At 39.8% G+C, this 11,852-nt stretch overlaps 1 protein-coding gene across 1 annotated transcript in view; it reads right to left on the minus strand.

Annotated features, from left to right (window-relative positions):
* Positions 1-1,864: 1,864 nt before the first annotated feature.
* Positions 1,865-11,852, minus strand: part of LOC104467276 (receptor-type tyrosine-protein phosphatase mu) — a 34,471-nt gene continuing 24,483 nt past the window's right edge. Inside the window, exons 9-12 of the mRNA XM_010081003.1 lie at positions 10,922-11,047; positions 9,185-9,348; positions 7,054-7,189; positions 1,865-2,763 (exon numbers count right to left, since the gene is read on the minus strand). Of these exons, the coding sequence (XP_010079305.1) occupies positions 2,710-2,763; positions 7,054-7,189; positions 9,185-9,348; positions 10,922-11,047 (480 nt within the window). The 3' untranslated portion in view covers positions 1,865-2,709. The remainder of the gene's footprint in view (positions 2,764-7,053; positions 7,190-9,184; positions 9,349-10,921; positions 11,048-11,852) is intronic.

Genomic DNA, 11,852 nt, shown 5'->3' on the forward strand with positions numbered 1-11,852 from the left:
TTTCAGGTAGTTGTAGAGAGCGACATAAGGTCTCCCCTGAGCCTCCTTTTCTCCAGGCTGAACAACCCCAGTTCCCTCAGCCGCTCCTCAATAAGTCTTGTGCTCTAGACCCTTCACCAGCTTCTTCTTTGGACCTGCTCCAGCACCTCAATGTCTTTCTTGTAGTGAGGGCCAGCTCCTCAATGTCTTTCTTGTAGTGAGGGGCCCAAAACTGAACACAGTATTCAAGGTGCAGCCTCACCAGTGCCGAATAAGGGAGGCGATCGCATTCCCAGTCCTGCTGGCCACACTATTTCTGATACAAGCTAGGATGCTCTTGGCCTTCTTGGCCACCTAGGCACACTGCCAGCTCATGTTCAGCCTGCTGTTGGCCAACAAACCCCCAGATCCTTTTCCACCAGGCAGCTTTCCAGCCACTCTTCCCCAAGCCTGGATCATTGCAGAGGGTTGTTGTGACCCAAGTGCAGGACCTGACACTTGGCATTGTTGAATCTCATACAATTGGCCTTGGCCCGTTGATCCAGCCTGTCCAGATCCCTCTGTAGAGGCTTCCTGCCTTCAAGCAGATCAACACTCCCCCACAACTTGGTGTTGTCTGCAAACTAACTGAGGGTGTGCTCGATCCCCTTGTCCAGATCATTGATAAAGATATTAAGCAGAACTGCCCTCAACACTGAGCCCTGGGGAACACCACTTGTGACCAACTGCCAACTGGATTTAACTCCATTCACCACAACTCTTTGGGCCCGGCCATCTGTCTAGTTTTTTAGCCAGCAGACAGTATGCCCATCCAAGCCATGAGCAGTCAATTTCTCTGGGAGAATGCTATGAGAAATGGCGTCAAAGGCTTTACTAAAATCAAGGCAGACATCATCCACAGCCTTTCCCTCATCCACTAAGCAGGTCACCTTGTCACAGAAGGAGATCAGGTTAGTGAAGCAGGACCTGCCTTTTGTAAACCCAGGCTGGCTGGGTCTGATCACCTGGTTATCTTGTACATGCCATATGATGGCACTCAAGATCATCTGTTCCGTAACCTTCCCCAGCACCATGGTCAGACTGACAGGCCTGTAGTTCCCCAGATCCTCCTTCCAGCCCTTCTTACAGATGGGCGTCACATTTGCTAACCTCTGTTCAACTGGGACTGATGATAAATGATGGAAAGTGGCTTGGTGAGCACTTCTACTCAGTACCCTTGGGTGGATCCCATCTGGCCCCATAGACTTGTGTGTGTCTAAGTGGTGTAGAAGGTCACTAACATAGTGACAAAGGATAAGGAAAAAGCTGAGGCAAAGAAGGCATTAAGTACCTCAGCCTCTTCCTCATCCTTTGTCACTGTTTCCCTCCACATTTGATAAAGGATGGAGATTCTCCTTAGCTCTCCTTTTGTTGCTGATGTATTTATAGAAACATTTTTTATTGTCTGCAACTGCAGGAGACAGATTAAGTTCTAGCTGGGCTTTGGCCCTTCTAATTTTCTCCCTGCGTAGCCTCACAACATCCTTGTAGTCCTTCAGAGCTGCCTGCTCCTTCTTCCAAAGGTCATAAACTCTCCTTTTATCCTGTGAGTTCCGGCCAAAGCTCTTTGTTCAGCCAGGCCGGTCTTCCTCCCTGCCGGTTCGTCTTTCAGCACATGGGGATGGCCTGATCCTGCATCTTTAATATTTCTTTCTTGAAGAATGTTTTTAAACATAGAATTCACCTCTTTTTATATATTGGCATGGCACATCTGGCTATTGGCTGGATCAACACTGGATCACACAATAAACATGCTCTGGAGGTAGCTCAATATTTACAAGAATTAAGCTGAAAAGATGCTTAGCTGAAGGCACTCAGATGCCAAGAGATATTAAATTAAACGAGATTTTATCATGTATGTAATTATTTATTGAGCTGAGAATCCATACAAGGTAAACAAATGTTTACACTATCATACAGTAAGCATTTCCAGGGCTTAATAAAAATGATTGTCACTCACTGTGCTTCACAAAAAAATTCATTTTAATGAATAAATAATTTGATGAAATCAAAAAATATTTACAATATAAACAAATGAAAAAGCTTTGGATATATTAATCTGAGCATCCTGTATTTTGCATTTTCTAGCTGTATTTCTATCAGTCAAGATTCTCTCTCTGAAATGGTACAAAATGGATAGAAACTACAACTCAACAAAGTTAACATGATTTGGTACAGGTCTTTCCATTAGTTCAGATAAGCTACATATGATTCATTTATTATGCACGTGTTAGAATACAAATATAACTAAAATCATATATTATCAAAATAGTAGACAGCATTCTCCACAGAACAGAAATGTACACTAGGCTGTGACAATAACCGAGAATCGCAGGCAATGAAATGTAACAGAAAAGTACAAATTCCTTCATAAGAATATAATTGTGCTCTCTTATTTACCATAGGACTATGCTGCTTCACCACATCAATGGCTATGTATGAATACAGTGTTCAACAACTGCCACGTGGTTTGGTGTACGTTCATATGGGTGTCAAGCAGCGGCATTATAGTGTAAAACGGGCAGTGCAAGCAGTTTTATAAACATCTTTTTGGGCTCTTAAAAAGAGCCGATTATACAAAGCAGTGTAAGCATAACATTGAGAAGTCTTCATCTCATTTTACACAGATATCATGAAGTGACTTGCTTTGTTTGTGGTGGTGAAAGGAGGAACTTTGTGCTGTTTATGCAATCAGACAGAATTCAAGTATTCCAGAGCCACTTCATAGCAGAATTTGTATTGATCCTGAGAAATCAAAAGAAAACCATAAAGTCAGTTATTGAAGGAACTTAATTAAGGGGATCAATATTTCTCACCTGTTAAAATTATTTACTATCAGCTGTTGTCAGTGGGAACCAGTTTGCAAATCCAAAGTATATTCAGAGAATAAAATCTTTATATTAACCAGATGAAAGACACTACACACAGTAACTTACAGTACTGCTCAGATTAGATGCGTATTTAGCTGCTCTAACACACTTGTATGAGAAAAATTGACTACATGTAAGCAAACTGACTTGCAACCCTTCTGTCATCTGTCAAAATGCTCATGTAGCATTTTATCAGAATTGGAGCTATTGAAATTCCTCCCTGGAAATGTTTCTCTTAAAATAGACCTAGTGTCTAGTACTTCCCAGACCCTAACTTTTATTTTAATGTCATTCATACACTTGCTACATCTTGGGGCAAGAACTGCTTACTGTTCCTCCTCTACATGCAGCCCAAACCCATGCCAAAATACTGTCCTCTCCTGGTGCAACAGGCCTGTGAGATCAGGCCTGAGCTAAATTAATTGGATTAATTCTAATTAATTTTTAGCAATTAATGACGATGCGTAAGTTAGGCTCTTAACAGCTCTTCTGTTACCCATGCTAAGTTTTCAGGTGCCAGCCCTGTGCTTCAAACACAAACCAGTTGGTTGTATTTGCAACTGCTTGGAAACAGGGCGATCCTAGGGTCCCGTGGCATGCAAACCCATGCTGCATCCTTCAGAGACTAAGGGTTTTGACTTCACCCACTTCACATCTTCAGCAGTACAGAGGGGCCAGTGTTTTTGACTGATCCTCGCCCACTCTGCAACTTTAAATGATGCAGTCACTGATGACTTCACAGTTTTGTGTGTGCACACATATCCCTCTTCTGTTGTCATTCTTGCTACTCACAATATTTAGCAATGCTACAAACATTTAAATGAAACAAAAAAGCTGAAAGAGTAGGTGCGGGTTCCCTGAATCCAAGGGCTCTGGCTTCTAAAAATTCAGTTTGGAAATACCTGCCAGTTTTATCACTATTTCTGCCACTGAAATGCCTCTTTCTCTTATGCACTTTAATCAATTAATAAAAGATAACTAAACATATACTATCATACAGGAAAAACAATAGATGTGTCTAGCTGACAGCAGTCAACCTTCACCTTCCCAACATCACAAGTAGGAAGATTACAAGCACACTTCAGATATATTCCCCTTTTCATTGAAGGAAATATTTTAAAGGATTAACTCTTTTGTTGAGTTGAGAAGAGAGTCCACCTTAACATGTAAGAGACCAAGTAATATTACAACAATCAAAAAGCCATTAACAAGCACAGACAATTTCTAAGTTCTTTTGTTGGGAGCTGTCACTTCAAAAGAAAACAAATCTTAGGTGCATATATCACCTAAGTTATGAATGAGTTGTATATGATGTTTTAAGATCCTGCAGTGTTCCATAAACTGCTTGCGTCTTCTTCACGAGAAGAATAAAAAAGAAGAAAGGAAAGAAAGGAGTATTATGTAAATTATTCCTATTATGCTTTTATTGCATATATGTTTCTAAATAAATGAAAATTATTCTATAACTACATAACAGATCAAAATAAGAGATCAGTGGCTCATCCATTTCCATTTTTCCGTGCTCATTTTATGCTGATTTACTGATCCAGCAGAATAGCTGTCATTTTTAGTAAACCAAATACCTGTCTTAAAGAGCAGACATATATTATTTCCCACTGTGTTCACTCATGTGTGTCCTTTGTACATTTTTATTATTCACTTGATGGTGGATATTGAGAGTCTCTTTACATTAGCTAGCTTCAGAGAGGTATATTGATTTTTTTTTTTTTTTCTAGGATACCTATTTGTAGGTCCAGTAACATTTACCAGAAAATGCTTTGGGCATTCTGTAATAGACATTTTGTAATATCACGTGTTCCCTTTGTATGATGCCTGAATAATTTAATAGATTACCATACTGTATGGATATGGCATTCTGATTTTTACACTTGCAGGAAAACCAAAGGTTTCAGTGAATTTAAGAGATGAATCTCTATGTGTGGGCCGTAAAGATTGCCCTTCATCTGGTCAGAAAAGCCAGGTATTGATAAAGCAGTCTTGAAACTTTTTTGTGAAATACTGTTATAATTCTGAGCATTTCATCTTTTATCACAGAATTTTACAAAGGTAGATGAATATTATTGTTCTCATTTTTTAGATATGGAAACTGAGGCAAAGACACATTACTATAAGAAAGATCATAAAGGATGAAGTCAGTAACAGGATCAGGAAAAGAACTCAGTTGTCCCAACTCCCTTGTACCATGAAACAATCTACATGGAAATTGAAACCTGGCTATTTCAAATATTTGTTCCTACAAAGTAGAAGAACGTGAACGAAGAGATGTGGTTCTAACTCTGTTTTGCCAGTGAATTACGTGATAATGGGAGAAATCCTGATCATCCCCTGCCTTTGTTCCTCTGACCGTAAAATAAGGAAAGCAATACTGACCTCCTTCACGAGTGCTTTGAAGACTCCTAATGAAAAGGCTTTACAAAGCTTCTCAGTGCCATGCAGACATTCTCAATACCATCCTCAATTCACTAAAAGCTATTTTTATATCCTGAAATTAGACATTTAGCTTTTGAACAAAAAAATTCTCTGCCGAAAAATGGAGATGGCTGCCTGACAAATCTATACCTGGAGGACTGTCACAAACAGGAATTTATAGAGAACATTTTCTTCAACTGTACATCTTCACACTGGTAATTTTCTTCTTACTTCTATAAAATAAATTAATAAGAGCCCAGTGACTTCTGTGGGAGAATGGAGAACAGCAGGCCTGCCAACTCTCCATCCAAACTATACTATCTGAATGAAGAAGTAGGACATTCTTCTTAATATCCAGGAAATAAAGATGTATGGTTCTCAGCATGATAATTCTCCTCCTGAGAATATAAACTAGAGGAAGAGGAGCCAACTAAGCTGCTCCCTTCCACCACTGTGAAAGCTTGACAGTTTCTCAATGATACAAGATTCACAGTTCCACATTGCTGGCTCACAGCCCTGTGACTCTGTCCTTGCTTTGCACAGCTGGGAACATCTGGCTTTTTTCCATGAGCCTGGCCAGAGCAGGGCTGCGGGGAGGGTCTGGGGCTTCACAGTTAGGCTAGATGAGAGCACTGCAATGGAGAATGTGGTGGGAGTGGTTCTCTCTATGGGTCAGATGAGGTGCAATGATACATGTGGTGGGGACATGGATAACCCTACACATATGCCTGAAAGCCTCACTCTTCCCAACAGAAATTCCTGCTTTCTGTCCATTCTCAAGCGCGTTTCATACCCAGATCTTGGTAGCTCATCTGAGAGGGGGATCTCTCCTAAAATTACAAGAGGCTGGACCAGCTCTGCGAAATGCCTCCTGCTTCACCCTGGGCACTCAGTAGAAAAGATGTTAAAATATGACTCAAACTTTTTTAACCAGAGCTTGATAAATTAGCTCAGACTGGTTTAGCGTCCCTGAAGCTTCCCAGATGCTGCTTCCTCCTGCCTATGATGCTAAATCAAATATAGCTGCCTCTTAAGCAGCCACCTCTACAGCAGGATGTTGTAAAACAGTGTCTTTTATAGCCCAGGCTTCAGAATAGGGTGTGACGCTACACCCATTGCCAAGTACAGAACTACCCACTGCAGTGTAAGAACCTGCTGGTTTAAGCTGTTCTGCAGCTCTTCTGGCATAGCAGCTGGCACTTCAGCAATTCTCCATTTAAAAAAAAAAAAGCCATAAAACACTCTCTAGGAAAATAATTGCACATGGCCCCTTGTTTCTGAACTTCTTTAATCTTTCTATGAGATAGAGCAACCACAATTAAATGCAATATTCTGGATGTCAAACTGAAATTCACGGCTTTGATAAATATTAGGCGATTAAGCTATTTATAAAATATATAATTTGAAAATCTGGCATTTCATTTTACATAACTATTATTTCTACCATGCAAGGGCTGCTCTCCACTTGGCTCAGCCTGCTAGAAAAGAAAATTAATAAGGATGTTCGGCTGAAAATTTAAAACTCTTAAAAAATTCAAATGAACACTGACAAAGTCTCCTTGGGAAGAAAGCAGTGTAAAAATACTCTTACAAGTGAAGTGACTTCATTATCCCCTTTGAAAATGACTTGCTTGCTTTGTGAACAACTCCCACTGCAAATCCTGGAATTCTTACTGCGTCTTCTGAGAAAAAGGAACCTATTTTCTATTTAGTGGTGCAGTTAAAAAGCTCATACCAGAAGGTCCACCATGTTAGGCTTATTATTCCTCAGTGTCTTCACAGCATGGAATACATCAACAGCCCTCTGATGTCGAAGCATTTCACAAACAATACTGATTGCACAAAATGTCCCACTGCGGCCACCTCCATTCCTACAATAAAAGTGACAAAACAGCTCAGTTACAACTGACTCTATGTTACAAGTTCACACAGCACCAGGGATGGCTACAGAAGGCATGAGTTCCAGTAGGGAGAAACCACAGAACATCCTGCCCCTGAAGGCTGCTGAACTCTAGGCAGAACATGATTTTTAATTGGAATTAATGGGCTGAACGATCTCAAAGCTATGATTCAGAATTCATCAGGCTGAAAGCCTGGAGGGAAATGAATGGCTGAGTTTTGCACCATCCTTCAATGAACCTGAGCCAATACAAAGAGGATGCTAAAATAAGGACAAGGTACTTTTAGATTCAGCTCAACACCCCTTTGCACTGTAAGCACACGAGGTTGAAATGAGCACCAGGCCTGGAAATGTTAATTGAGAAAGTGGATCTTTTTGTTTTCCTCCTGGACCCAAAGGCGTTTTGGAGGAACTGCAAATGCGCCAAAAGTCTCATTTGGAGCTCTTCTAGTGGCTCCACCTTTAGCATGGCACTAGGTGGTGCTGCAATATTCCCCTGGCTGATGTGCTCAGTCCCCGGCAGCAGGTAGAGGGGCCAGCTGCCTGGCGATGACGACTTTTGAAAGTGCATGTATTCCCCCTCCACCCACAGTATCAGAGGGTGAGAACCTGAGCGACTTGCTAACAAAGAAGCCAAGCACAAATGTTCATATGCATGATCAAATGCAGTGCTTAATAATACTTTATCCCCAGTTATTTTTAATCTTTAAGAGAATCTCTTTCTTTCTGGGAACGCTATTATTTCTACAGCTATTCTAATCAGAATCTTTAGGCTGCGCTTCGCTCAAAATAATAAACCTTAATAATCACCAGAGTGCAGACTAGTTAGGTAGTGGGTCTTTCAAACCAGCTTCGCAAATGGTTGATTTTCAAAGGAAGCTACAATGTCGCACATCTGTCACATCCAGGCAGTATGAAAAGAATGCTCTCTGCTGCCAAAACATTGCCTGATATTGTGGGACTCTTTGAGAATTTTAATTAAAATAAAGTAATTTAAAAGGATTATATTAGAGCTTTTTTCTTTCTTTACTGCCTGGAAGTGACGCATGTGTGATGTTGTACAACTATTTAATATCATCAGCCACCTCAGAGATAACAGTAATTTGCACTTCAAAAGGGTCTTTTCAGCTAAAGATCTCAAAACATTAATTAATCACACTGCACAATGCTCCTTTGATGGAAGTATTGTTATCCCCATTCTACAGATGGGGAAACTGAAGAGTAGTGACTTGTTCAAGGTCAGTGATAGTGGGAATCGTTAATACACTCTTAGATTTTCCTCCATCGTTCTAACATTCAGTAACTGCAAACCAAACTTCAGGAAGTTATTGTCTGCTCTTGGTTCCTAACTTCTGAAAGTGCATTAGCATGTGCTTTTCCCATCAGCGTGTCCATTCCCCATCATGGCAGCATCTTTAAGCAGATGTTTAGAGGAAGAGGGATACAACTTATAGCACTGAAGACTTGGTTTCGAAAGATCAACTGCTGCTGATGGCAAACAGCATGTACAAGTATGAAGCCATATCAAAAGGAGGATGGTGGATGACAGCCTGCACCAGCAGAGCACGGAGGTCACAGGAGGACAAAAATATATACCATGATTAGAGAAAAGTAAGGCAATTACAGGATCATTGTAACTGGTCTATCACACCACTCTTCTGTGCTTTATGTCTGGAAGAGGAATCACCCCTCCAATTCTACTCATTTCTAGAGTGCTTATATGTAGAAATAAAAGGTACATTGTTCTGAAGATACAGTTTTGATTTACTCTGAGTAAATATGCACCTTTTCCATTTGCAAGAGTTACACAATTCCTCTTGTGTTCAAAGCTTTTAAATGAGCAGTTATATTATTTATCCAGTTCCAGATTGGATAGCCTCTTCACCTCTTCACAAATTTTTTAATACCTGGCACAAATTCTGTAACAGTATTCCCTTCCTTCCTCTCTTCTGCTTCCAGTACTTACAAACAATGTACAACTGTGCGTCCCTCCCCCCCGTTATATTCTTCCTGCCACTTGTCCACTTGGCGGATGAGCTTCAAGAAGGAGCGTTTAGAAACAGGAGTGTCTCTGTACATGGGCCATCCCAGGAATTGGAACTGCTGCACCATCCGATAGCCATCTTGGGGCTGTAGAGATTCAGACAACAAGCAGGAAAAAGTAATAGCATTTTTTTGGGTGCATATTTTAGATATTTGCATCAATGAGGAAAGTTGTTCAGGCAGATCACTGCTGACAAACTACTAATGTAATTTCAACTGCCCTTGAGGAGTTACGACTTTTAATTTCCAACAGAGTTATTAGTACAAGAGGTTTTAAACAGAGTGCTATACAAATAGACTAGAATAGAGCAATGGTACAGCTGCAGGATCAAACAAATAATTAATTAATATCATAGCAGGAACTTAGTAGTAAGGAGGAAGCTGCAACACAGCTTCAATTATATGCCTTTATTTTTTCATATGCTTCAGTATTTGAAGAATGTTTGTGTGCTTCTGTCTCTTTTTACAAGAAAAGCCAAAACCTCTCACGATATTTTGAAGCAGGAAACATTTAAAAAAACAAATGAAACACTCATATTTTTCTGGCTTATAAAAAATCTAACTACATTTTATTTTATTGTGTGCTACTGCAGCAGTCAGAACCCCTCTGGTGAAACGTTACTGAACAGTTGCTTTATGGTGATTTAAAATAAAAAAGGAGCACAGCACAAGTGTTAGTGGCAGAAAATTACAGTCCTTTGAAAAAAGCATAATAAATACACACATGAAAACTGTTTTTGTAGTCTAGGATTTGCCACTTTCACTTCTGTGCAAAGTAAGGGCATTTTACTGCCACTTTTAAAATGAGCATCACAGAAATGTTGCCATTACAATTTTTTTCTCTAGAGTAAGAAGTAATAGAGAGGATGTAAGATTAACAAGATAAGGGAATAAACCAAAGTGGGTACAGCATTAGATATGTTCTTCAATGGGTTTTCTCTGCTTTATGTCAAAGTTTGGAATCTACTGATTTCCTGGCCAGTTTCTTTCAGCTGATGGCCCCTCTTCCTAAAGCAGCACATCAGCCAGACTCAGTGCCTGCTAAAGCTCACATTAACGCTGCTGGAGATAGTGCTGCAAAAGCTCCCTCCCTCTGGATGGGAAGAGATGTCTGGGCTGTGGCAGAACCTTTTTTCCACTCAGCTTGAACACCACACCTTGTTTAGTCTTCTGTCAACTTTATGGGAGCATAAAAGCTGGATACGAGATGGCACTCGTTGTTCTGAAGTGCTTACATATATTATGAAGTGTGATTAGTGGGACAGGATATTCACTAAAAGCCTGGAATTGGTATTGAAAAACATGCCTGGTACTGGTGCACAGCTTTCTTCGCAGGACACATGATACAAACATGTAAGATGGTTAATTTCAAACTGTTGAAAACAGCGCTGATTTTGGCATTTCGTGGCTACCATACTATCTGAATATTGCATTTATTTCATTTGCATTTAACACACTTGAGATATGCATTAAAATATCTTTTACTTTAATTACACATAGAAGGCTTTTTTCTCATTGATTATGCTGTGACTCAGTATTGCTTTCAAGTAAATAAGCTGAAAAATGAGAATGGTTTGTGAGTTTAACTTTCACTTTTTGTGATTTGAGTAGAGTCAACTCATCTACTGAGACAAAACTGTTTTGCAAATAACATCCTTACTCTGGCTGCATTATAAATTCGGAATATCCGGCTGATTATGTCTTCTTCTAAATCAGCTGATACAAACTCCACCTGAATAGGACCGTGTCGGTGTACTCCATTTTCTGGCCAGTACTGAGGACACAGCTATAGAAGACCACAAACACAAAAGAACACAGTTAATCACTTTGATTTTCATGCTGCCTCAATATCCTTTTCTAGATTTTTCTTTGTGCTACATGTATGACTGAAATTCTCACACAGTATCTTGATAAAATACACAATGCACCATCCTCCACCAGTTTTGAGTGCTCTGCCTTTATTTGTGTGGAACAAGTTTAAACAAATACCTTTTTACTTAACTGAACATGCTACTGCTTGCTGCTGGACTTGCCATTCTGTGGTATTTGGAGTAAGACATAACACTCAACGTCAATTCTGCAATACATTATGACAAGACAAGGGGATGCTGTCAAATATTACCATATCTCAGGGACAGCGTGAAGCCTGAAGACCAAAGGCCTGCTATCTCCAAGTGTCCTGAAAAGCTGTTAATAGTTAAGCTACATCAGAATGTGCGCTTTATACTGTGAAGGGTGCATCAGTTCTCAAAACTCAGGACTTTACTTTCACATCTGTTTCACCTGTGACTGATGATATCAGCTAATATCAGCATTGCTTTAAATTTTCAACAGCTGCTCAATTTCATCTTACGAATGCCACCTGAAAATAGTAATTATGCTTTCTTTAGTGCTCAGAAAACATTACTTCTAGGTATCTGAAGATCACAAAGTAATAATACCATTATCTTGCACAGTTTTAGTGTCTAATAATACCATGATGGCTTAATCCAGGAACCAATTATCATCCATGTTAATACTTTAAAGACTAAATCAACACCTTGCAAGGTGGTTTTTGAAACTAGACTCTGCTTGTCCTTTTTTTTTTTTTT

The sequence above is a fragment of the Pterocles gutturalis genome, unplaced genomic scaffold (genome assembly GCF_000699245.1).
Source record: "Pterocles gutturalis isolate BGI_N339 unplaced genomic scaffold, ASM69924v1 scaffold1364, whole genome shotgun sequence".
Classification (NCBI taxonomy): domain Eukaryota; kingdom Metazoa; phylum Chordata; class Aves; order Pterocliformes; family Pteroclidae; genus Pterocles; species Pterocles gutturalis.